This window comes from Sebastes umbrosus, chromosome 9 (genome assembly GCF_015220745.1).
Source record: "Sebastes umbrosus isolate fSebUmb1 chromosome 9, fSebUmb1.pri, whole genome shotgun sequence".
Lineage (NCBI taxonomy): Eukaryota > Metazoa > Chordata > Actinopteri > Perciformes > Sebastidae > Sebastes > Sebastes umbrosus.
This window is the reverse complement of record NC_051277.1, coordinates 9,737,486-9,764,529: the sequence shown is the minus strand read 5'-3', so window position 1 is coordinate 9,764,529 and position 27,044 is coordinate 9,737,486. Positions and strand designations below refer to the sequence as shown.

The 27,044-nt window shown below is 38.3% G+C and overlaps 1 protein-coding gene across 1 annotated transcript; it reads left to right on the top strand.

Annotated features, from left to right (window-relative positions):
* Positions 1 to 1,955: 1,955 nt before the first annotated feature.
* neil3 (nei-like DNA glycosylase 3) lies at positions 1,956 to 26,671 on the top strand. Its single transcript, XM_037780868.1, is given in 12 exon segments — positions 1,956 to 1,981; positions 6,500 to 6,502; positions 16,365 to 16,478; positions 16,560 to 16,669; positions 19,194 to 19,328; positions 19,732 to 19,945; positions 21,516 to 21,590; positions 21,905 to 22,071; positions 23,640 to 23,803; positions 25,256 to 25,670; positions 25,974 to 26,154; positions 26,345 to 26,671. Coding segments are annotated over 10 exon segments (1,749 nt in total). The 5' UTR covers positions 1,956 to 1,981; positions 6,500 to 6,502; positions 16,365 to 16,373; the 3' UTR covers positions 26,528 to 26,671.
* The last annotated feature ends 373 nt before the right edge of the window (positions 26,672 to 27,044 follow it).

Below are 27,044 nucleotides of genomic sequence, written 5' to 3'. Positions count from 1 at the left end.
ATAAATTGCGTGTGAAGGCTTTTTTTTATTTTTAAAGCTGAAAAGTCAGAGAGGTTACTTTAAGGAACGGTGACGACAGAAAAGTACAAAGTGTCGCGATTGGTTTAAAATGTTAATGTAATGTGAAGTGTCTAGGTGACTTCATAAAGAGCAAAAATACATAGATGTTACTGTTGTTGACAATCATGGACGCAAGTCAAATGACATACGGCAACGGGGACACAGGAATGCCAGTTTGGCAGAGAGAAAACTCGCCTGGTAATTTAAAAAGAGTGGGTTTATATTTTTTGAGACTGCAGCTGAGGTCTGAGACTATACAACTGGTTACCAGGCAACCACACTGCCAGCTCCTGGAACTGAAGTCTCTTGAGCTGAACCTTCCTGCCCGGCGTCGGTGGGTTTCATCAGGAAACCGTCCAAACACAAGTCAGACACTCATTTAAACAACTTAGATGAACATGGTGTCATTAAGAAGACACACACACAGACACACACATTTAGACAGTTATGTGATGCTATTGCAGTGTAGGTTCAACACGTGTACATTTTTGACCCCGGTCCCATGTCCTCTGAGCAGCAATACATCTGCTGTGCATATATTTCTGATTTAATCAACTCTTTGTCAGCGATTGGTCGCACAGAACAGTCTATTTTAAAGTTTTTACTATATGACAGACGACCCCAAATTAATTTGCAATTGTCCTGTAATCGATCACAGCACTTTTTCTTTTGATATGATGCCATTGCTCGGAGATAATGACATCATGCTTCAAATTTAGTTTACAACATGAGAGGTTTTTTTTTTTTCCTCTGCACTTGGCTCTGACATTATATTGTGCCTGTGGGTGAGTGGTTGAGACCTGGAAAATCTGCCCATTAAAATGCCTAGACGAGATATTTCAGGCCTCGTTAAAGATCTGCTGTCTGGTCAGAAGATGAATTCCACCCACACCTTCCCCTTCTCCGTGTTTTCCTCTTTCTCTCTTTGTAATCATGCTCTCTCAAAGGATCCAATATCAAAGTCGTTTGATGGTTCGAAGGTCTCAGGATGCTAAATAAACTCTCTGTGACTCTACTTAAAGTAAGAGTTAAAGTGCTGAGTCAAAGTAATAATCTTGAAGATTTTCATTTCAATAAATGTGTGTTAAGTGTTAAGTATCTATTGCCAAATGACGTAACACAATGATCATTGAGCCTATAATGGCCCACTAATGAAAGCCCTTGCTTTTGCAATATTACGAACTGGATGTATGTGGCGACATTCCCGGGAAAACTCGCTCTTCAACTCACTTGTGCGTGAAGCAGCACACTGTTTTTTCTGCTAAAGTTGCAAGTAAACGGTTACTGTGGCCAAACAAACAAAGAACAGACCGATAACTATAGTTGATGAAACTTCAAAAACAAGTGCAAATCCAAAGAAAAAGAAACAAATTCAACATCACACAGGTGACACTGTTTGGATCTCTGGGAAGTGATTTTCAAAAATACACCTGCAATTACCACTTATCGCCATAGGTGCCGCCAAAGAGAAGGAAACGGAGATCTTCGAGATTGTAACTTTAAGTAGCGTAACAGTTGTTTACCCTCGTTTAAAATTCTGTAGCCCCATCTCCCTGCGTCTACTTTATCAGTTTCTATTTAAATCTATCTTTATTCCATTTATCACACCCCTTCTCTGCTTCCCTTTTCTCTTTCAAATTACTAAATTAAAATAGTAGAGTCTGCATTTTCAGTCAATATGTTGAAGTGAAGTGCTGACAACAAAAAAGCTGAATAAACATACCAGTGTGTCTTATTTACAGATTGTCTTTCATTTATTTCTAAATTAATTAACCAAATAATAAAAATAAAAAGTTGATATTTTCTATTTTTGTACTGTGGAACGTTTTGTGTTGGCTACATCAGCTATTTTGGTTGTGTTTACTTTTGTTTTAACTTCCAAATAAGTGGGATATTTTCAGTGGTTATACTGTTTAAACATGTCTTATTGTGTGACCCTTGTATTATTTACCCCTGACTACCAGTGTCACAATGTTCCCAGATTTCAGCAATAGAATTGCTAACCAAAATATTTAAGATAGAACAAATCCAAAGATGAAAAATTTTGCTTTTCACCAAGCTAGCATTTAGGTAACTTGCTGTCTAATCATAAATGTCAAAATAGTCATTGATGTTATGCTAATGCTGCTAATTAGTGGAACAAAAAAAACTGTTAAAACACAGGTCGGCTGAATGTGATCATAGTGTTCACACAGGCTCACATATATATATATATATTTATTCTTTTTACAAATACTTGCATTAACATGTAAAACGTCAAAACAATAACTAAATCAAACCCTTACCCCTGGACATGAAGGATGCAAGGTTATTTATAGCCTTCAAGTACAAACTATTTCCTAAGAAAACATTTATCTAAACTTTAAAACTACCATGAACTGTCCCAGAATGTATTTAACTGAAAGAACAAGTGAGTGTCACTGTATAAAGGTGAAAAACTTTTGATTTATGAAGTATTTTAATAGATCAGTTAAATGGAGAGGAAAGGAAAGTGTAACTGTGCAGTAGGAAGTCTGGCAAAATAATTAATAGTTGAATTATACAGAAGAAAATAAAAAATGGCAAATGACTGTGGGAGAAAGATTAAGATGAAGTTCCTCCATCTGTGTTGGTGGCTGGAGTCGCGCTGGGAAAGCACCTGTGTGATACAGAGCCCATTATAGAGCCGTTACAAGGCCATTTCCACAGAGGGAAGACCACAAGTGGCCAATTAAATAATTAGAGCGTCCTTTTTCTCCATGTCTTCCCCTCTGCATCTCATTCTCCTTTCTCCAGCTCAGAACAGGAATTTATAAGCCTGGACATGAAGTGTGTAACAGTGTCTGCTGTAGGCCCAGCTGGATGCCCAGGAAAAATGAGGGTTAAGGGTAGGAGAAGTGTGTCATTTGTCTTTGTCAGCACGCCACAGGACTTGTTTACTCTCTTAACCCAAGTCATTACTACTGCAGACTGTGGAGAATAATTATGTCTGGATGCATCTGGATTGTAGCATGCACCCAAAACTGGCCATTTTGTGGAACTAAATTACACTTTTCTCTTAATTCCAAGCGTAACCTCTTTCTTATTTATTTTAGTTTGTGTTGTGATTTAGAAGCACTACATCTTTAACTTGTTAGAGCGTGTTTACAATGTGTTTGGATTCAGTGCCAAAGGAGGAAATAGTATGATGACCTGGGTGTGGTGGTCAGGGTGGTGGTTTGGACAGCCTGGGACACTGGGACTTCTTGTTCCATCGCTCCATAACTAAAAGTCAATGTTGATTCCCTTTAATACTGAAATCTTAGTTTGCATTTATTTGAAGTTTGCAGTTATTTACCTTTAACATGCAGAGTCATGGGGAGCTGGAGCCTCATTGGGCAAAAGACAAGGTACCCTGGACAGGTCGCCAGTCTATCACAGGGCTAACATATACAGACAGACAACCATTCACACTTGTGGGCAATTTTAAGTTGCACCTGCATGCATATCTTGGATTGTGGCCAAGAAACAGTTCCATGATAAAAAATGAAAAATTGTTGTTTTTGTTACACAGATTAAACCATCAAGATATAATGTCTTAATCAATGAGCTTTAGAGGTGATGGTAGTAGGTGCTGTTGTCTATTAGAGAAATATGAAAGAGGTATCAATTTTTTACTCTGACACTCAGCCAGAAAGGAAAGATAGTATGCCACACAAGGGTATTGTTATTGGAAAATACCACGATTCAAGTGACAATTGCATCAACATAAAACTGTATATGAGACCTGGACAATTTGAAGGCACCAAATATAAAACATGGGGTGTGTAAAGCTCTCTATACAACCAGGAAGCTAAAATCCACCAAAAGTTAAAATGAGAAAAAGAAGCAAAGAAAACTTGAAATTAATATAATTTACACAATGCTTATTTGAATTGTGCTCTCATCCGGACTGCAGAACTATTTATCAGTGATAGAAGGCTTAATGGGGCATAGCCACAATGGAACAAACAGCTGGGTCGAGTTAGTCCTGAATCAAAGTGCTGATTAAAACTAAATTATTGGGCATGCAGTCGCCTGCTCTCTCAAATAATACTGTCAATAAAAGATAAATGTTAAATGGACTTGCATTTATATAGCGCTTTTCTAGTCTTTCGTCCACTCAAAGCACTTTACACTACATGTCAAGATTCACCCATTCACACACACACATTCATACACTGATGGCAGAGGCTGCCATGCAAGGTGACCCTCAAGATCTAATTTAAATGAGGCATCTACCTATGAGGCACAGCCGCCCCAAAAAGGCAAAAAATGGCCAAAATAGCTTATAAAATATGTATTTTTTGAACAATCATATGGAAAAACTACAGTAACAGCAGCAAACAGTTGCTTATTTACACATCCAGCAGTTACTTAGCAACATTATTGTTCATTTGGAGTCGTGCATCAGGCCACCGGATGCATGTAAGTCCAATATTCACTCTCTTTTAGCTCTGTTTTTGGTCTCTACCAACTCCTGAGGGAAATATCTGGTTCTTTAGCTGCTAAATGCTCCACTATGTTCACCAGCTTGTCGCTAATAGTGCCTGTCGGCTGTTTTGGTGCTGAGCAGGTAATGTTACTGCCTACTATGGCTGAAAATGGCACTATGGGAGTGCTGAAAGTGAACCAAAACAAGTTTGGGCCAGACCATTAAACAATGAGCTGAAACTCACTATAAAGCTCTGTAAAGCAACGGCAGCTGCAGAGTCGGGGGATAATTCTTTGCAGGTTGATCACTACGAGCGATGCCTTTCACAGTGTCACATTGTTTTCACATTGTCATTTCATACAACATATTGATAATAGCCTTACTTCAAGGTAATACACTGCCCCAATAATTGTATTTTGACCAAGAATGGTTGCTGATATACTGCATGTTGAAGCTGAAAAGCAAACTTCATAACTCAATATTTATTATTATAATTAAAACAATGAACAGAGAGAGATGTCCCTGCCAAAGCGATGATGCTCATTGAAACAGACCAATTAAAAATCACACTGACACTGAGCACACCAGCTTCGCTGTGTGTTGCGTGAGGAGGTGTATCAAAGAATAATAGAAGACGAGACTTGTTTTCCCTCGTTTTCTCTTCCCTTCTGGGCCTCGTGACACTCACTGATAAATAATAGAACTCAAATGCAGCCGGAGGCAGCAGAGAACACAGCGGCTCCCCAAAAAAAACAAGGTCTCAGATCAAAGGATTAGCCGTGGAAATCTATGCACCGGGCAAAGTAATGCCCGTGTGCTTCGGCTGTGGGTGTGGGTGTGTGATTATATCAGAACTGTATAAGTGAGAGACAGAGACACACACACACACACACACACACACACAGATGGAATTAAAATGGCAAATGGAAGGTGTACCTGTCGCACTGATTGAGTCTTGACTGATTTCAATGTGTTGTCGGAGTGTGACCTGTAATCATATTTCACGACGAGGTACAGGATGATAATATTCATGCATGACTGTCATCCACGTGCTAGGAGGGTGGAGTTTGTGTGTGTTTGTGTGTGCGCGTGGTGGGGAAGACTGTTGAGGGATTATAACCCGAAACCTTTACCACTTGCCCCTTTTTTTTCTTTTTTAAGGTCTTTTATTTATGTATAGATTAAATTTGCTGGATTCCGATGGCCCTTATAAAGATGATTATATTTCTTATATCACATGGTATTAGGGCTGTCACAATATCAGATTTCCTCAACATGATTATCATGGCCAAGAGAATCCATGATAATATCAATTCAATATCTATAGAACTAAAAATATGAGTGTAGGGAGGTGGAGAGAGAGAGTCTGTAACTGTATAAAATGATTTAAGAGGCACTTGATTATTTACATAATATGATCTTCTGTGTATTATTAACATATCAATAATTATTTTTTTAAATATCATGATTATCATCAATACCGGTATATCACTTGACTCCTACATGGTATCAGTTATTTCAATCTGCTATCTAAAAATACTCAATGAAGAAAAGAGTCAAAAAGAGACAAATAAAAAGAATGGCAAATAAATGTAACAGATCCCTCAAAAGCCAAACTAGGAAGATCACAAAGAGAAGTCTGTATAATTTTTTTTACTGTAGTACAAGGACAACTGAGTACAGAGTAATGATAATGTTACTCTAGAGAGCAGATATATCCTTGAGAGTATTTTATGTTGATCTTACATGTTGAGAGAAGACCACGGGAAGAAGACAGAAGCAGCAGGGCTGACAGGTTACCTGCAACTCTTGACTTTCCACTTTGTCAGAATCAGGCTGTTTCGGGACTTAGGTTTCCACTTAGTGGGAGTGTTTTGGCCTTACATGTTTCAAGCCTTAGGTGGGCTTGCCAAGGTACAGGCTGCACTGAGTCATCCTTGAGCCAAACAGACAAATAGGACGACATGAAAAATGTATAAAGATATCATAGGGTGGGTGGTTTTACAGCTGGTGACTCATGTGGTTTTGACAGACAGCTGAAGTGTGCTGTAACCCTCTATGATATCAAATCTCAGATATACCTGAACATGAGGCCACGCTGGAAACTACTAGAGAATAAACAACAACAACATGTTTCTGCAGAGCAGCACTTGTGGATTGTGCCTTGGATCATATACTTCAATTAATAATGAATTATAAAAGGGACTGAAGATTGAAACATCTGCTAATTCAAAATGTTATCCAAACTGAAGATGAGTTGGAGTTGAGAGAAAGTGCCTGGAAATCTGAACTGGAACATTCCTTTTGTAGTATCTGCTTCAAAAGAAATATTTCAAAGAGTACGTGGGTACCACAAACTCCATGAAATGATTATTCAGAGCACCGTGCATACTGATAACTGGGAGACATAAAATATGCACATATCGATATCAAGTGGAACATCAGTCCCTCTTTTAAGAACTGGTTCGATTGAGTGTTGAGCGAGGGCGGTTCACGTCTTCAGACGGAGCGTCTGGTCGACAAACTGCTCCAAACCACTGACCTGAGCTCCGGCAGGTGTAAAAAAAAAAAGAAAAGAAAAAGAGTTTATCAAAATAATGAAACTCTCAGTGAGTTCATTGAGACCAAAGCTTCTGTTCTGTTGTTCGTGCATGTCAGTACTTTCATTAATAAAGATGGGAATATGTCGCAGCTCAATTATTACCAAGACAGATTTATGTGCACGGCTGAGCTCTGCAAATAAATTCATTCCAATTCTGATGAGTTGAGTTGAGTACAGTCAACAGAATTTGTCATAGAGATTTTAGAAAATTGAGCCTGTTAAAGCTAATTTGAAGTTGTAGGTGCTGGATTTCGCTGCGGTGATGCCCTGCCTGCACAGTTTACTAAAATACACTAAATATAGTTGTTAGACTGACTGTAATGATACTGTGTTGTCGTGCAATTAAGATAAATTTAGTAAAATAATAGCTGTTACATGAGATATACACATGCATGGAGCAGGATGTGTGTGAGGGAATTTGCAGGTTTAAAAACATTTTTTTACAAAAGAAATTTGGCTACTACGCTGCTTTATGTCTTTGGAATTATTGAGTATTACTTGTGTAATATGTGTGATGGTTGTGTTGGTTTGATTACATTTGCTACCTGCTGATGAGCCCCATAAGGCTCTGCCCAATATTCTTCATATTTATACTGTGGTATTAAAATCCACAAATCATCGCTACAGCCTCATAGGAAATGTTGAGTTAATCATTCAGTGTCATTTGGCAGGGGTCGGTTTGTTTGGTATTAATAAACAGTGAGACACGATGTAATTAGGACTGGCATTTTCCCTCAAATCAAGAGGGAGGCATGTTCTGAATCTTTGCTCGCAAGAAAAATTACATTATGCAACTCCCCCTTTCCCTTTTGACAGTTTAAATAGGTTTCTTTTTCAGACATTTCAGCTGATTGAGAAAGTACAATTTCTAAATCTAATCAAGGGCAATCTAATAATTGGCTGCATTTGCTGTTTACCTTCAACATAATTACAATTATTTAAATTGCACAAGTGTAATGCAGGGATTTAACTTGGCAACACATAATGCTAAAACAAATATAACCTTACTTTTACTCGGTGTCACAAAAGGTCAGTAGAAAAATTAAAAAAATGGAAATGGGACCACTTTTTCTTGGTGGAGTGCACACATGAAAACGAAGACTAATATTTGAGCACTGAAATCCATTCTTGACCTTTGGGAACAAAACATTATACATTTAGTGAAATGGCAAAGACCCTGGGCAAAAGATTGAATGAACACTGGAAGCCACTGGCTCCTCATTAAATGTGATCACTTATAGAGCTGTGCATGGTCAGGAACCTGACTACATTAGAGATCTACCGTACTGCAGCTAAACAGTATGTCACTAAGGTCCTCTCATCAGGGTTTGTTCTTCACTCTAGATTTAAAACTAAAGAAGACTGTTCTCTTGAGGTCTCCTAAACATTGGAACTCTCTCCCTTTGGACTTTGGACTTTGTGGAGATTTAAAAGTCACTTCAAGACCCTGTTTAGACTATTTCTATGGTGCTTTTACTCTTTTTACTCTTCTTAAAGGGTGAGTGTGTAGCATTTAGGGGGATATGTGGGCAGAAATGGAATATAATATTAATAAGTATGTTTTCTTTACTGTATAATCTCCTGAAAATAAGAATTGTTTTGATTTCATTAGCTTAGAATGAGTCTGCGATGTTGCACCACCATGTTTCTACAGCAGCCCAGAACAGACAAACCAAACACTAGATAGGACCATTCATGTTTTCTGTAGTTCTACTTCACGCTTGGCACACGAGAGAAGTTTCAGTTGGTTGCAATCTGCGCCACTAGATGCCACCGGATCCTACACACTGGCCCTTTAAGTCTGTATTTTATAGTCTGTTGCTTTATTTTTTAATTGTGAATCACTTTGTGAAGTGCAAGAAGATGCTAAATAAATGAACTCAGTTACAAAATCAAATGTTTGTGAACATCAGACCAAAACCGGTCAACAGAGAAAGATAATGGAGGCGACTCCAAAGCAACAAACCATTGTTGAACTGAGACAGATTACAACCTCTCCTCCGTATACAGCCACTTGTTATAATATGAGCTAGTAAATGAACCATTAAAGAACTTTCATTAGCAATTATGAAATGATTCTGCTTATAAAAAATAAAAAAAATCCATACATCAGAAAACATGTGATTCAACAAGCCATTCAGATTCGGCTCCCCTTCCTATGTCACATGCAGGCTCATTAGAATATATCACCCACAGTTTGATAACTACCTTTGCAAAGGTGCACCGTATTTTTCTTGCGAGCCAATCAGAGCAGACTGGGATTTTTGGAGAGGTTAGGGCTTAAAGAGACAGGCGCTAAAACGGAGCGTTTCAGTCAGAGGGTGAATACAGGTATATTCAGAGAGACAGTATGAGAAAAATAATGTGTTTTTTGAACATTGAAGCATGTAAACATGTTCAAGTATAAACCCAAAATACAAGTATAAAACTGTAAACGAGCATGATATGTCCCCTTTAAGGACACGTCAGCAGGGTAACTCTGGGTTTGAGCCCTGATCTGGTCTGACAACATTATACTGAGATTCCCTCACTGAGCTATAGCTTCATGTCCATTACCGCAAGTACCATCATTTACATCTAATTAAATGCACCATTATCAAATTAGTCTAACAGTAGGCTATGCGCTGTATGGGGGTAATAGAGATTACAATAATGATGCAAACTGACAATTAACTTTTCCTCCTGACAGCAGCATTTGGATGAGCTCAAAGAGCTGGAGGTCTGGATTTAACCAAATGCAGTTATTTTGCTGCCTGATATTGCACCAGTTCTCCCAGTGACAAGTGCAGCCTGGTGGGAGCGGCGGGGGAAGAAATGAGCGGTTTTGTCCAATTCCTTCCAGAAGAGAGCATCACTGATGAAGAAGGGAACGCTGCCACCTAGAGGAGAAATATGTTACACTGTAGCCTTTTCCCTTCAGCCATTTTGTTCTGAATGAATTCATCACTATCATGTCAAAAGCAACTTAACTTGACTTTGCGTTGTGACATTGACAGAGCTGCAGGGTGTCTGTGTATCTGCTGTTTTTTGACAACATTTTGCCCCTTTGACTGCCTCTGGCATGCATGTGTGTGTGTTTGGGTGTTTCTGTGATGTGTGTGTGTTGTTTTGATGCAGTGACTGACTTCCCATTAAAAGAAACCGGGTTAGGTGTTTCCTGTTTTCCAGGTCATTCCATGGTTGACTCAGTACACGACTTCACAGGCCGCACAGCCGACCTCTCCATCTCCCAGTGGGCCTCTCCACGTCTGAAAGGTGCCGTGTGTGAGTCAAGAGCTGGGATGTGGTTTGATGTGGTGAACCGGGCTGTGGAAGCCTGAGGAAGCAGTTCTAAAAAAAAAAAAAATGTCCATCTTAACAAGTCATTTTTAAGTTTTTGCGTAGCGTGACCTGTCATTTACAAACTATGAAATAACACTGTTGGATGTAGGATGTTTCCAACTGAGAGGGCCAAACAAGGGGACCTTTCTTATGAAGGTATTAAGGGACTGAGCGTGTGTTCAGGATGGAGTGGAATAGAGCGTCACCGGCTGTTTTTCTTTCTTTTCCCAATATGTGCTACTATTCAGAACCCTTTACCAAAGAAAATACTGATGGAACAATAATACAAATCCTCCAGGCAAGATGACACAATGACCATATTGTTTGTGATGTGAATTTTATACACCCGATTAGGGAGTAGGAGCTGGGGTGTGGATGTCTATGGAAAGAATGGACTGTACTTTTTAGTAGAGGAGGTTGTCGAGGTTGGAAATATTTTTGAAGATAACTCAATAATATGACGTTCAGAAACAGAAGAGGATTGTTAAGCTTCTCTATGCACTACGTACATTTTCATTCAGGTGTTTGTTTTAACTGTTATCCTCTGCTACTGACAGGATCAACATTTGATTAACCTTAGATTCCCAAGTTGCCAACATTATTGGTAGCACTCAATAATGGCATATGAATATATACAGTGCCACTGCATCTTGCCCCTGGAATAATAAGATTGAGAAGTGATAAGAACCAGGAAAAAAAGCAGAACTTACCATATATATATATTTCCTGCATAATACAGCACATTATAGAGTACATTCTATAGAATATTCACATTTGGAGGGTTGCAAATGAGAAGCTTTAAAAATAGCATTATTAGAAGTCATCAGTTCCTGCCAAGCTGGTGGAGACAGACATTGAAATGTGACCCTGGTGCGGCAAGTACTTTTGAAATCCCAGTTGCATAGCAACGCATCTCCATCTGCAGTTAAGCTTCTCTCCACCAAAGAAACAACTGTCATTTCTGCTTTACGGGCAGTTTTATACAATGAAACTTTTCAGGAGAAAAACATAAACACCATTCTGTTTGAAGAGTATGGGCCTATTTTTCTACACTCTTCAAGAGATTTGTGCCACATTTATACTGTAGCTAGTGTGAAACCACATATTATGAGTAATTAACAACCGGATTCTGCACAGTCTGTGGCACATCTGTTCTTTCAAAATAATATTTGTTTGCTTTAAATAAAGGCTCTGTAACTTATAAAACCTTCCAAAAAAATCACAAACGAAAAGTGATTATTTTTACACAGAATGCCTTGCTTTAAGCCAGAAAGAGGAGAATAAAATGTCACAAAATCACATAGTTGACTTAACATTCCTTGTTAAACTAATTAACTATGCACTGCAAGTCAATAAGCAGCTCATTGCTTTATTCTCATCTTCCCAGCAGTTGAATAGGCTCTTGATTCTGGTTTAATGAATGAAATCTTATTTCATTTCAGACCTTGTGAAGTACTCATCAAACAGCCACCCAGACAGACAGAATTGCAGTTTAATGATCACAGATAAGTGCACAAAAAGCGCATAAATATAGCCTATATACATACATATAAAGAGAGTAACAGCTGCACACCGGCTGCAATCCCCAAATGTAATTTAACAATTAGGAGACCATTAGGAGAATTAATAGATTTTTGCAAGTCTCAAGACAGTTTGCTTCATCCATTAGTCTCATAATGGTTCAATGAAATCTGTGGATTGGAGTTGCTGTGCAAGCTTGTACCTTAATTTAAAGTACATCTATGATCCTCTGTGACACACACACATATAACACAGAGTACATGCAGGTCTGAAAGTGACTGAGTCTTTGAGCTATTGATCGACAGTCGTATCAAAATAGTATTATTGTCAGAATGTGCTGTTCAGCAGTCCTTCGAACAAAAGCCCAAAGTTATTTATTACAAGAAAATCACCAGTTGGTCCAAGCATCCCGAAGCAAGGCACTGAGCTCCCATCAGGTATATCAACTTTATATTTTCTGGACACAAACATCTTTTCCTTTTGGCAGATCATTTTCAAACTTTAAGAGCTCGATGGCCGGCAGTAGCAGAGTTGTTGCACTGCCCACACTGAATGATTGCCAGATGTGATTTTGTGTAAGTATAAGCACACGGTCAAATGGGAGGCTGATTAAAGGGAAATTGGTACTTACATGTACAAAAGATAATTTACTTGCATGAAAACTGTAAACACTGTGGACTCAACCTGGGCATTGTTTCAAGTCAAACCATAACCAAAACATGACCCAAGACAATTTATTTAATCCAACTGTAACCAGATACAATTTGACTCAAACTGACCCGTACATTTCTGTGAGCGATATGAACATTTATGCTGCAATAACAATAAATAAATTGTGTTGAAAATATGTTGTCAATCAACATTTAAAGTCTTGTGAGACAGACAAACTACATCTGCTGAATCTGAAAGTTTTACATGAACATTTCCTCCAATATATATATACAATATAATAGCTATTTCTAACAGGTAACATTAATTCAAATATTATTTCAGCAATTATATTATGCAGTAGTCACTGAGGTTAAAACTATATATCATATATATTCCTATCATCATGGTAACTCATAGTTAAATGAGTTGTTGCAGAAGAATATGATTCCACGTGTACAGTATTGCCCTCAGCAGTCAGCACACCTGCACAGACACACAAAAATACACACACACTTGCATACCCGCCTCAGTTTGTCCACGCACCAGTTGAAGTTGTCCAATTCCACATTCTGAGGATCCACTTTGGCTTCCTCCTGTGTGTCACACCTGAGAGCCCGATGCATTTATCTTGACACACCTTGACACTTTCCCCCCCAGTGCTCATCAGTTTGCTGGCCACGCCTGGATGATCATCTAGATCCCGAAATACTGTACTTCTGTAGCTGCACTTTTTATATTTTAGCTGACAAACTGCAAGGCCCCGTGTTGCTCGCTCCATTGAGTCTGTGGCTGAGTTCAGTCTCAGAAGTTTCACTGAGCAAAAACCCCTTTAAAGATGTTTAAGAGCCTACAGTATGCCCTTTCTTGTGCGTAGTCAAAGCAGACGTCACTGTCTTGATCTTGCAGCAAAACAACACAGGGGTTTTCTTGGTGAGGGTTGGTGTGGGGGGCACATCAGCAACTAAAAGTTTCACAGTTCAAACTGGTGCACAAAGCAAAGCAGGGAAAACATCAACCCATTGCCTGCCAGTGCACGGGGAGAGTGAGGGATGTAGAATAGACAGTAGGGTAAAAATATCAAAGGATAAATTAGCTATTAAGATCTATTTATGCTCAGAAAGCATGAAAAAATGTGTTTCTTTTATGTGTGGATCAGGTAAACTCAATAAGGTGGATTAAATAAATTAGAGGCAATGTAGAATATGATCATTAGTCTGTCCTTAGCTGCTGAAACAACTTTAATAGAAACCAGCATTGGGTCCAATATCCCAAAACCAATGCATAAGATGTTTATCTAGATAGTTGCTTAATTTATGCACTTGTTTGTGCTTTATTATTTTCTTAGCATTGCCATGTATCCTTCAAATTTATCCCAGTTTTAACATTTGACCACCTACTGTTCTAACCTTTGGTGCAAGCACTATGGAGAACTTCACAGACTGCTAATACTATGAAAACCTACATGGAATATATGTATTAATAGATTTGTTGTTCATCTTTACGGTCTTTGTGGCCATTTTCATCAGACAACATGTAGTACTTGACGTTTAATCTTTAATATGTCTCATTTCAAGATACACAGGGGAGCATGTTTTTGCTTTTATCTTGGGATACTGTATCTCTTGAGGTCCTGAGGCAGCAGAGAGGACTGCAATGGGGCACAGTTGCAACTTGGATTGAATTAATTCCTTGGGTGAGACCCAGCTTCAAGTGCACCACTTCCCTTGGAGCCAATGTGAGAGAGCAGCTTCAGATGTTAATACACTTTATTGCTGAGTGCTGCCTTTTTTGAAGGGGGGCATGGCTGTACACTTGGCTGGAGAACATGGGAGTCTATCTATTTTTATCTGGGACCACAGAAGGGCTTCTGGATGGTGAAACTGCAGAGCAAACAAGTTGTTGCAATTACGAAAGCAAGCCATGCAGAAAATCTTTTGACAATAATGCAAATTATAATTCCTCTGATTTTTTTTTTTTCAAAGCCAGATGGGACACCCATGGTAGAGGTATGGAAGGTATGACTAGACCATAAGGCGCACATCTGGCTGTTAAATTCAACCTGGGATGATGGTATAATGGATGGAGTTAGGGAGACACATTAAGGGCATTTCCAGGAACTTGAACAGACCATGTAGTGTGAAATAAAGGCCCAGTATTTACTTACTTGCTCTTTATATTTTCACATTTGGAGCTATGACAATGTGTGGATCAATGGCACTAGTATTTGCAATTCAGACTGAATACCTAAACATGCAGAAAAAGTCACAGATTTGAATGCTTATTGCTATCTATCTATCTATCTATCTATCTATCTCCTGAAAAATACTAATTACAGGTTACATCACAGACATGTCTTTGTGTGGGCAGCAGGCCCAATAATGGTACAGCAGCGCCCTCAAGTGGACAATCAATAAAACTACTCCCACCTCTAGATGTAGGCCTGTCACAGATTATTGGCACCTGTAAAATGTCTCAAAAACTGAACAGTGTAGTAAGTCCTTATATTTAAATATGTTACACTTTATCAAGGGTTTGCATGCATGTGTAGGATAGTGCTCAAACAGATTACAGAAGAGTTGAGAGCAGGTGGTATCCAAGAATTAATTTTACACGTTATTTTAAATTGTAGGCTGAGCTGTATAATGAAGGAATACATAACATTATTTGAATATTAGGAAAAATATTTTGCACATGTGCTATGTGAGTGTCCAATCGAAGCGTTAATTTCAGTGTATGGCCTGTACTATCATATTATCTCCATTGCTTTATGATGTCTCATTTTATTGTAACCATATTTGGTGGACTATGAATGAATGAGTAAATGATTGAAGGGAAGGAAGTAGACTAATACATCAGTATCACCTAATTAGGCTGATAATACTAATAATACTATAGGGCTGTCAATCGATTAAAATATATTATTATTATATTAATTGCACATTCATCTGTTCAAAATGTACCTTTAAAGGGAGATTTGTCAAGTTTTTGAAATTCTTACCAACATGGGAGTGGACAAATATGGTTGCTTTATGCAAATGCATGTTTATATTTATTATTGGAAATCAATTATCAACACAAAACAAGGTTTATGCTGTGCAAATGTAACTATCAGTTATATAATCCTGTGAGTTGTGTGACTCATTGCTCTCATTTATTCTGGTCCTGTAATATTTACATGTGAATTGTGGAAAGATGTCAATAATTTTATACTTGTTAACATTTTCTCAGATTTTGCACTGCACTATAGAAATATTATATTTGGTTGATATGATTACAGTGACAAAGACAGTAATGCATTTTTTCTTATTAATTTAATTTTAATTCTCGCGAAGTTCCACATTCACAAGTGTAAATTTACCAAAAGAAAACTAATTTCTTTGTATTTATGAAAGAAATTTCTTCCTCACAAAACAAAAAAAGCAATAAAAACAATGAATGTATGCAATATCTTTAAAGTTTTTAAGTGAAATTATTGTCATACCCTCGCGTGGTCTTTTTTTTTATTATTATTTATTTATTTTTTATTTTTTTATTGTGTTTTTATTTATTTTTTTTGTTGGTTTTGTTTCTTTTCTGTTGTCCTTTTTATGTTTGGCACAGCTCTTTATTTGTGTTTTTCACTATGCTTCTTCTGTATGTAAATGTTTTTAATGTGTTCTGCTGTTACTATGGATACAACGTCACATGTGTCAAAAATTTGACACATGTGACGCCTACTTCCGGATACAAATCCTACCACGCATGTGCGGAATTGAATCCAGTGGCGGGGAATAAAAGACCTGGAAGATGGTTGAAGGTCCGGGCGTTACATTAAACGGAGAGAAAATCCGCTCTGAAGTCCAGAAAGGACAGAAAGTGAAGGAGATCAGAGGCAGTTTGACGACATCCACAGTAAGTTACGTTACTACGTCACAATGTGCTCTGTGGGTTTGTTAACCAGCTGCATGTTAACTGTCTTATGTGTCTCTACAGAGGAACAACACCGAGGGAAATGTCTTCCTCAGGTTGTCTGGGTGTCCGTACACCGGGGTGGAAACCCTGGGCAAGGAGCTCTTCATGTACTTTGGTCCAAGAGCGTTGAGGTAATAAATGTACACTAACTGGAGTTTTGGGGTGTTGCGACACATTCTGTTACCTGTCTGATTATGTGACCGGATATTGCTACTAATAGTCACTACTTAGTCACTGATTTTGTTTTGATAACTATTACTAAACACGGTGCCCCCATCATGTTTAATGTGCATAGGGTCACTCATAAATGTTGATATCTGTGTCACATTAGTTATTTTGATGTTATTGATTTTATTTATCTAATTGCAGTCCTGAAATGTTTTAATCCTGGTTCAAGCACTTTGCAGCTTTTTTTAAAAAAAGTGCTGTAGCCTATAAATAAAGTTTTTATTATTATTATTATTATTATTATTATTATTTTTATTATTTATATAGTGACCTTAGAGGATTAATTAGTTACATAAAAACACCAAGGAAGAGTCAGATATTGAGAGGTGAGGTGTTACAGCGGTTCTACTGTTTGTTTTATCAAAATTATCAAAATTCTATATCTCGACTATTTGTGTTTATTTTTGTTTATTTATTTTGCACAATTTAAGACTATACAACATAACAAAAAAATAAATGAATAATATACAGTGCAGGAAGAGGCAAACAACCCACTGGGCTTATCTGAAGCCTCCACCCAGAGATAAGATTAATATAAAGAAATAATATGACTACATAATGGTGATAACAAACAATTTGGACAATATATGTATATATAATAATAAAAATAAATATATCAAAAAAAGACAATAGCTGGTAATAGCTGCCTTTTAAGAAGTAGTTTGTGATTTAAGTATGGTAACAATGTTAAAGCTTAAACTCCTAATTGAGTCACAGAATCTGGTGGGTTAAAAAAAAGGTGCAATGCCTTTTAACACGTTACAGTTTTTCCTCTTTCAATTTTGCTCAATTCTTCAATGAGAATTTCAAAATTCAAATCTCTGAAAAATTAGTTGTTCAGAAAAGATTTAAATTTTTTCATTAATTCAAGCAAATTGCACATGTTTTGGCACATGTGTGCAAAAGAGTAAGTAGTACAATTGTCTACAGTTTGCACAATAACCATTTGCACATGGCTTGTTGAGTTTTTCACTGAGTTGATTCTCAGCGAAATTGTTGTACTCTTCACAACTTCTAAACATTCATCATCGTTTGAGCCATCACATGCAAAATGATTCATTTAATTATCAAAATAAGTCAGACATACATGCATATTCCATAAATATCTATATGACACGACGTCATTTTGTGGCAAATTTTCTGTTCACTGCATATGAATTTACACAAAAGATCAAAGGTGAATTCTCTGTTTACAGTACATTTAACACATTGCTACACAAATAAATGTAGTGTAGCCTAGACATACAAATGTGTATATCCTGTTTCTGTGTACCACAGTAGTGAAACTTTTATCTATTGTTGAAATCAGAATCATAAAAACTCAGTGCGATACACAACAGCATTCAGTTAGACAAATGTGACATTCTTGTATAGTCCAGTAAGCAGTCAGTGTCAACATAAAAGTAGAACAAAACAGAGATTTGTATATAAGAAACATTTCCAGGTTTGACTGCCATGTTGATCAAACATCCAAACATTTTGACCAGAACAGCTCACATGATGACAAAACAACTTTTCATTTTGGTGGTATTGGCCAGTTTACTGACACAATAACTAGGTTTTTTGAAGCATGAATGAAGTGTTTTGGGTGAGTTACTACCGTTTTGCAGACATGCAATAGAGTTGTGATGTCCCATCAAACAGTTGTGATAGTTGCACTTACAGTTTAGAGAATGCTTAGACTGTTTCAAAGAATGAGCCAAAGCGATTGAGACAAACTGTAAGCAGACATTTGGAGAGAACATTTTCCTCAATCTTCTCACTTAATTTAACTTAATGTCAAATGTATTTGTTTGTGTGTTTGTGTTATATGTTGGAGGACCATTATGGAAATAAGTACATTTTGTTTTTTCATCCTTTATGATTGTAAGAATGGGTGGCCAATACATTCGTGATTTCTCTCTATATGTGATTTTATATCGCAATATATACATTTTCTATCAAGTCAATTTAGAAACTGTTTAGAAACAAAATAACTAAACACAGTTGTCTGTTTTTGGCTAATACAGTGAATCAAATACCCGACAAATCCAGATACTTTGCATCGGTCACAACAGTCATATATATGACAGGGATAACTTAAGCTGTATAAACAATATCATATAATTTTCAACAGTTGACATACTGTACTCACAGTACTAAATTCATTCAGTCCTCTTAGGGATATACAGCTGTATTAGTGTGAACAAGCAGGTAGAAATGTCAGTGCCCTTGCGTGATAGCAATTTCAGCAGTTTTAGCAGATAGACTCCCGAGCTACTGTTCAGTCGGAGCCTGTGACATTTGTATTTACACAACAGAGTCTCCAACCACAAGGCCACCTGTGTGCCCTTTTGTTGCCAAGTCTTATATAAATTGAGACATGCTATCTGTAAGTGGAAATTTGTCTTTTCCTCTCCTTCTTTCTTTCATGCTCACATCTTTTAGAGTCCACTTTGGTATGAATGGATCGATGCGTATAAACCCTGCTGAGAGGAAGGATAGGACTGGCTCCGCACCAGTGCTGGAAATACACCTGACTAACGACATTGTGCGCTTCTTTGACAGCACTGTGGAAATAAGGTAACGGGGACACCGGCACAGCCTAGATAGATTGAGGTGACAGTAGTTCACCTTGGGGTATGAGTCTCATTCAGTGGGTATGTCCTACATTAGGCTGTGTCTGAAGACGGTGGCTATTGTTGCATGAAAAACACAGCCTCGACATTTGTCCTGTTCATTGAGTGTAAGGTCCTGGTGTACTATTCATTCTGGAGCCAGACAGACATTTATTTCCGCTGTCTTAAAATTTAACCTAAGCTGTCCTATCTCATAACAAACAAACCTGAAACAGAATATATGAAAGAAACAATTTTGAAACGTGTAACCTCGAGAATGCACCAGTTGACCTCGTGGCACACTTTCAGTAACAGCAGCCCATATATTTTCTATATTCTTCCAGTACTGTAAAACTGTGTGCTTGCAGGTTGACAGAGGACTGCGAGCAAAGGGTGAGGGCTATGGAGAGTCTGGATGTGTGCTCATCCAAGTTCAGCTTCTCCCGCTCCGAGGAGGCAGTGAGGAGTCAGAGTAGCAGGATGCTCTGTGACGTTCTCCTAGACCAGGCCGTCATGCCAGGAGTCGGCAACATCATTAAAAACGAAGCCCTGTTTGACTCGGGCCTCCATCCAGCCGTGAAGGTACTGGAAAGATGATGGATTGTGTTCAGCAGAGGAACAAAAAAAAGGGAATACAAATGCAAGACAACTCTCATAGAAAAAAAAAAAAGTTTAAGCTCTTGTATGATTGAGTGATGCATTGCAATGAGGAGGGTGCAACAGGGAAAAGACAAACAAGCGCATTGCGACACAGATAAGCCTTCCACTCGGTGGAGTGTTTTTCATTTATTTTCATGAATGTATGTAGTCTGTTTTGAGACTCAAATAGGGGCTTTTCCTTTGACTTATGACATATTTATAAAAAATATCACGTAAATATGTATTATTCATGATCTGGAAATTATATCACGTGAAACATAAAAGATCCAGTTGTTCACACTGCTCTTAGGGAATCATTTTCATAAGAAAACTATATATGTTTTTAGTGTGAGTGACTTCAGGGTTCGACATTAACCATATCCCGTGGCCACAAAAAGTTACTCTTTGGCCACCAAATATCTAATCAAATCAAATATTATAATATACATAAAAATTAGGGCCGTCAATCGATTAAAATATATATTATTATATTAATTGCACATTTATCTGTTCAAAATGTACCTTAAAGGGAGATTGGTCAAGTTTTTAAAACTCTTACCAACATGGTAGTGGACAAATTTGCTTGCTCTATGTAAATGTTTGTTTATATTTATTATTGGAAATCAATTAACAACACAAAACAATGACAAATATTGTCCAGAAACCCTCACAGGTACTGCATTTAGCATAACAAATATGCTCAAATCATAACATGGCAAACTGCAGCCCAACAGGCAACAACAGCTGTCAGTGTGTCAGTGTGCTGACTTGACTATGACTTGCCCCAAACTGCATGTGATTATCATAAAGTGGGCATGTCTGTAAAGGGGAGACTCGTGGGTTATTTTCATTCTGTTAACGTCACAGTTAATGAAGGCTGTGTTAAGTTGCGTTAAATTGCCTTTTCTGTATTGTTTTTACATACGTTTACATTTGGCCACTAAAAATGTACTTTGGTCACCAAGTTTAGGTGGCCCGTGGGTCCAGTGCTTAAAAATAAGTGAGTAAGAGACACTTTGCAGCATGAATACTGCTATTACTCAACTATTACCAGGGGTTTTGCTCTGCTCACCTTTAGAAAGTATTAGAGGGGATTTAAGAATATAGCACACTGGACCAAAACATTAATCTAGGACTTCCTTCTACTGGGACCTCTGAATCTTTATGAGCTGCCCCTCCATTATCGAGCCCCTAGGTGTCCTGAAAGACCTGTATGTTTGTGTGCTTTAGATCTTTCTTTTTTTTTTTTACACTGTCTGAGCCAGAGTCAGCTTCCTGCTGTCTGGGCTCCAAGTCTTGGAAACACATTGGATGTAATTTTGTCTCTGTTGCATCATTTTAAATCCAGTTTTTCATTCATGTCTGTTGGTTTTTATTGTTTATATGCTTGTGTTATTGATTTGCTGACTGTGAAGCGCCTCTCATCTCTGTTCTGAAATGAAGAGCTATACAAATAAGGTTTATTCACTCTCTGGCTGTGAGCTGTAACTAACTGCGCCGCTTCATTGTTTAGGTTCAACAGCTGAAAGACGAGCAGATCCACCACTTGGTGAAGATGACGCGTGATTTCACTCTTCTGTTTTACAAGGTTAGACATTTGTACATCAATAAAGTATATATATTTAAAATAGTTTTTGGTGGTAATCATAGTTTTGGATGTGCATACACATTTACTTGTAGCAGCTGACACCTCATTTAGACTGACTTGCAGTTATGGATTAACTTAAAATCCTGTATTGCAGAGGAAGGAGAGAAAAAGCCCCACTGCCTAGGGAAAAGATAAAACAAATATTCCTGTCCACGCATTAATAGTAAGGAAATGTGAATGTTTTTTTTTTTCTTTTTCTCTTTATCCTCATCTTTTGATTCACTCTTGTCTGCCCTCCTCCTCATCTCTATCAGTGTCGCAAATCCGGCTCTCCTCTCTACAAACATTACAAAGTCTACAAGCGTCCCCAGTGCGGCCAGTGCTTTCATGTCATCACAGTCTGTCGTCTTGGTGACAACGGCAGGATGACTTACTTGTGCGAGAGCTGTCAGAAGGGAGATCCCAGCGGGGTTGACATCAGGTAGAAATCCTCATACACCTTTGCTACTTTGACTGAAAATGTGTTGTTCATCGGAGTTTGATCTTGGTGTTGCTCAAAAATATTTGTTTCCATCACCTGAAGTAAGATAAATAACCATGCTCCTTTTCATCACAATTCTATATACATTTAGTGTATTTACTTTTTAAGAATAACTAGATGATGCTTAATTAATTTTTCCAATATAGGATAAAACCAGGCATTTTGGTTCTTCTTAATGCATTTTAATGTTTTTTTTTTAATTTAATACCAAAAAGCAAAACGGTGTCATTTATCAAAACCTAGTCTTTTGCAGAAAGTTCTAAAGCCTTTTAGATAATACGTTCAAATTTAGCGAGGCCATCTTTGCAGACAGATGGGCTTGGCAGGGAGTGGGAAGTGTTATGGGGGGGGGAATTAATGCGCATATAAGGCTGTGTTTGCCAGACAGGGCACAGGCTCAACACCTCCTGGGTTGTATTTGAGCAAGGCTTTGCGAGGGGTTAGAGCCTAAAGCCCTTACAACGCATTACACAGCTGATAAAGCAATCTGTGAGGAAAGTTTCCCTGAAAGCCGCTGTTACTTTCCTCCTCCATGACTGTTGGCATTGCAGATTTGCCTTCTTGTCAAACATAGTCGAGCTTCATGTCAGAGCACTAACATGTGTGCTTGGAGCAATTATATGTCGCGTATCTTCATCCTCTGCTTGAACTGCAAATGTTTGTCTAGTTAAAGTTGCCTCTTCTCTTTGCCTGCATTTTTTTCTATAATCGGGTTACAATAATAGCGTGTTGAATATTTTATATTTATTGCTCGGTTTGCATTTTGCCGTTTCCTAAAGATTAATCCCCGTAATATACGTAATCCAGGAAATTTATGTTTACATACGTACGCATTGTAAATAATTCTGTGAGACTTTAAAGTAACACAATGAAATAGTCATTTATGGAAGAGTCATTTATTACAGAAAATAGAAAATACACTCAGTTGCCAGTTTATTAGGTACACCGTGTTAAAACTAATGCAGTGTAATACAAAAAGCCCTCCAGAAATCCTGCCTTCATAAAGGTCAATCTGCTTTCTCGGTTAAAGTTGTGGGGAAGTGGAATCCCCCACCCACAAACATTAGAGACTCTGAAAGCTTTGCCGTATTTAAAACAAGTTTTATGTAGTGTATTTATTGTCATTTGGTTGTTTTTTGTTTACCTGCCCAAAGGACAACCGATGCAAATTAGCTTCTAGCTAACTCTGGAGCAATTGGTTTTAACTGTACAAGACATCCCTGCAAAAAATAAACAATAACACAAAATAAATACCATCATTTATATAAATGGGGGAGACAATTTATTAGAAAATGTTGAAATATTCCAAACATTTTGTCTCCCCTCATTAATGGGTACAAGTGTGTGTCAAGTTTTCATAATAGTGTACTGTGAACACTAAAGGAACCTGAGTTGTTTTTACACAGAATCATTATTTCTGCTACAGTGCCCACGTCTTACTCATTAGCACGCCTGTTTTAGCAACAAAAGGTTTTCACCGTCGTCACTCTCGTGTGTCCTTTATGCAGTAAGCTCCCAGTCAGAAACAGTTTGATTGGCTGGGCCTACAATGACAGAACCAATGACAGCGTGGCTAAGAGTGAGGAAGAGGACTGGGCCTGTCAACTCTGCACGCTCATCAACCAGCCAGCAGCAAAAGCCTGTGATGCCTGCCTCACTCCAAGACCTGAGGGTGAGTGAAATGTTCAGTTTGTACAGTCACCGAGTTTAATGGGGTGACAGAAGGTCCTTGTTAGCAGGACATCAAACAATAGTAGCTGTAGTTTGGCTGTTTAGCTGAATGATCCCAGAGTGATGCTGTTTGCCGTTTGAGTACTTCTGAGCAAGGCAACAGACACCGATCTGTTGAAGTGAAACTGCAGTCAAGCAGGCAGACTTAGTAGTTGTGTGTATGTTCAGTATATTGCTGCACAAGTAATGACTGGATCTGTCAGTTGGCCATTTTTCTCTGACTATCTTGAGATACATCATTGCAGCAGTGATCTAGTGTTTGAAAGAAATGTCCTTGTTGTCTCTCTGTTGCAACCTCCAAACCACAGCTGAGTGGTTTACTTTGGATTTGTTGTATTTTTTTTTACATTTTTTTAGGATTATACTGCCAAATTTTGAATAAATCACATTTTCTTAAAATGATAGCAGATAGTACAGTATGCTGGGTTTTCCAAGCATGAATAATTGCAGATGATATGTCATGCGTCAGCCTTACATTTTGGCCTTTACTCCTGCAGTTGGTTCAGATATTTTTTTGCATGGCAGCTATTATCGCGATATTACAAGCCCTCGCGGGATCACAAACATTTACAGTGCCTATAAAAATAACCATTGCGTATATTATATTTGAAATTAATTTAGATAACTTTGTAGAGATCTTTTTCACTTAGCCATAAAAGGGTCTTTTCTTGTTGATGGATGCCAAAAAAGCCACAACAAATACCCTTTGAATTAAGGGGGTGAATACTTTTTTTACAAAGACTGTACTTGTAACCTTAGTTTTTGTCCTCAACTGTTGAAAATTTCAATAAATATGAGTCCACTAAATCTAAATGTGCCATACATATGTGCAAAGTACAATGACAATAGTTTCATTTTTGGATAAACTCTTCCTTTAAAATCTGTGTAAATTAGAGTGGGCTCTTATTTCTCCACAGAAAGTTGACAGAGCACACTTGCTCTGCAGTAATATCCTGATTTGCATTTGCACGGCTATATATTTACATTTTCTACTGTTGACCTCTGAGCTGCTTCACTAAAACAGCAGGGGGTTAAGCGCCTTGCTCAAGGGCACATTAATGGTTGTTGAGCGAGTGGAGAGTTCTACTTAACGACTCTGATGTCAGGCATCGTAGTTCACCATTACTGAAAACATACTTATTTTCAGAGTTTTATTATATGGGGGGGGGCTCACAGAAAATTTTGCATAAGGGCATCTTCAGCACAACAGATTGTGTGACATTTTATTTGACGACGCAGCGCAGCAGTCTGCTGCTTACTGGTAAATTTTATGGCAAGATAACCACTTAAAGCCGACAACAACCTGCATTTATATGAGCGCAGCCAGTGCATGAGACTAAGCTGCAGCTGCTGAACATGAAACGAGTTTCTCACTCTGGCTCCATCTCCACAGTCCACAAAGATGACATTAACACTGAGGCATCACCCTTCACCGCTGATTTGATTAAATACCCCTGCACTGCCTTCAAGAAGCCACAAGAGGAGCTCAAAGTCAACTGGAGGTCTGCATTCGGGACTTCCACCCTTGTGTTCTCTGACTTGAGCAAGAAGCCAAAGCCTGTAAACTCCCCACTCTCCCCAGCCGGCAGTCATTTGAATTCCTTGGCGGCAGAGCGAGGTTTATATAAATACAGCGTCTGCCAAGGGACAACAAGCCCCAATTATGCCTCTGGTGGCTGGCAGAGGCAAAGTGCCGAGCTCTCCAATGGGGAATCACTGGCCTCCTACAGTCACCCATCCAAGAAAATGAGAATTGATCACAGTCCTTTTCCCAGTAACAATGCTCAAAATGGAGCCCCCAACTCAGGGTGAGTGAATCTCTTGCTTTGCTTTTCATGAATAAGTTTATAATAAGAGAAGTTTTTTGCAACCTCAGGGAGATAAGTGGGATAAAAAAGCATCTGCCTGTGGAATTTTAATGCAACATTGTTAAGAAAAAGTTCAGATTGATGAATAGCCGTCGTAGGATACAATGCAAATACCAACGTATCACCACACACAGTTGAAGAGAGGTTGTTTGTTCGCTAATAAGGGTTGATGTGACAGGTATACTTGTGCTTTAGTTTCCATTTATTTCAAACTAATAAGACTGTTTTCTTCACTTGTGTCAGTACGCGCAAAATAGAAGCGACAAGCCGCAGCTCCTCCATTTCTTCCAGTCCCAGAGCCCCTGGCTGTGCATCCCATCGTCGTCCAGCTGTCCTCAGAGTGGTCCACAAGGAGGGGGAGAATAAGGGAAGACAGTTCTACGCCTGCTCGCTTCCCAGAGAGACCAAGTGTAACTTCTTTGAGGTGAAAATGGAAAGCAACTTATCTCTATGGCATTAATGTAGCCCGGGATATAAACAACTTTAAATTATTCTTTTCAAGTACTTTAGTTTTTAGCCTATCCACAAACACTGCAATATGTTGGCATCAAAATTAAATGCCTGGAATAAAAGTTAACAACAAAGTTCATAAAACCTTATTTCCTCCGTTGCAGTGGGCTGACTCGCACTTCCCTTCTTGTCACCACGGGAAACGCTGTTTAATGAGGACGGTTCTGAAACTGGGACCCAACAATGGCCGGAAATTCTACACCTGCAGCTTTCAAAAGGGTAAACAGTGTGAGTTTTTCCAGTGGGCAGAGAATTGACCAGGGGTATCCATCCTCCCTGGTTGTTAATGTGTTTTAGCAATGCATTGCTTCTATATGAAAGTCTGATGCCCATGTTGATATACATCAATGGATATAGAAAGGGGCCTGATAACACATCATTAACTTCGGGAAATACACAGATTTTAACTGAACTATAGATTAAATGGACAATATCTATCCACTGTATAACCTTCAGATCATGCCCAACCACTTGTTTGTATAAAAATGTTGTACCTGATTAAGTGTCTATTTGCATTTATTACACGGTGTTGTTGAATACTCAATTCTGATCGGTCAATCACGGCGTTCTACGGTCTGTCATTTCTTTATAACAGACCGTTGCTATGGGTGCAGTTCTGATGTCGGACTCTGGAGGAGCATTTTTGTACAGGGATAATGTACAGCTGGCGGGTCATTGTTATGAAATAAACCCCTTCAGGTTAATGTAAGTGCCTCATCGCCCTGTCGGGGTTTATTTTACAACAATGTCCGGCTCGCTGTACATTATCCCTTACTTGATTTGTATCATGTCCCATCAATGTCC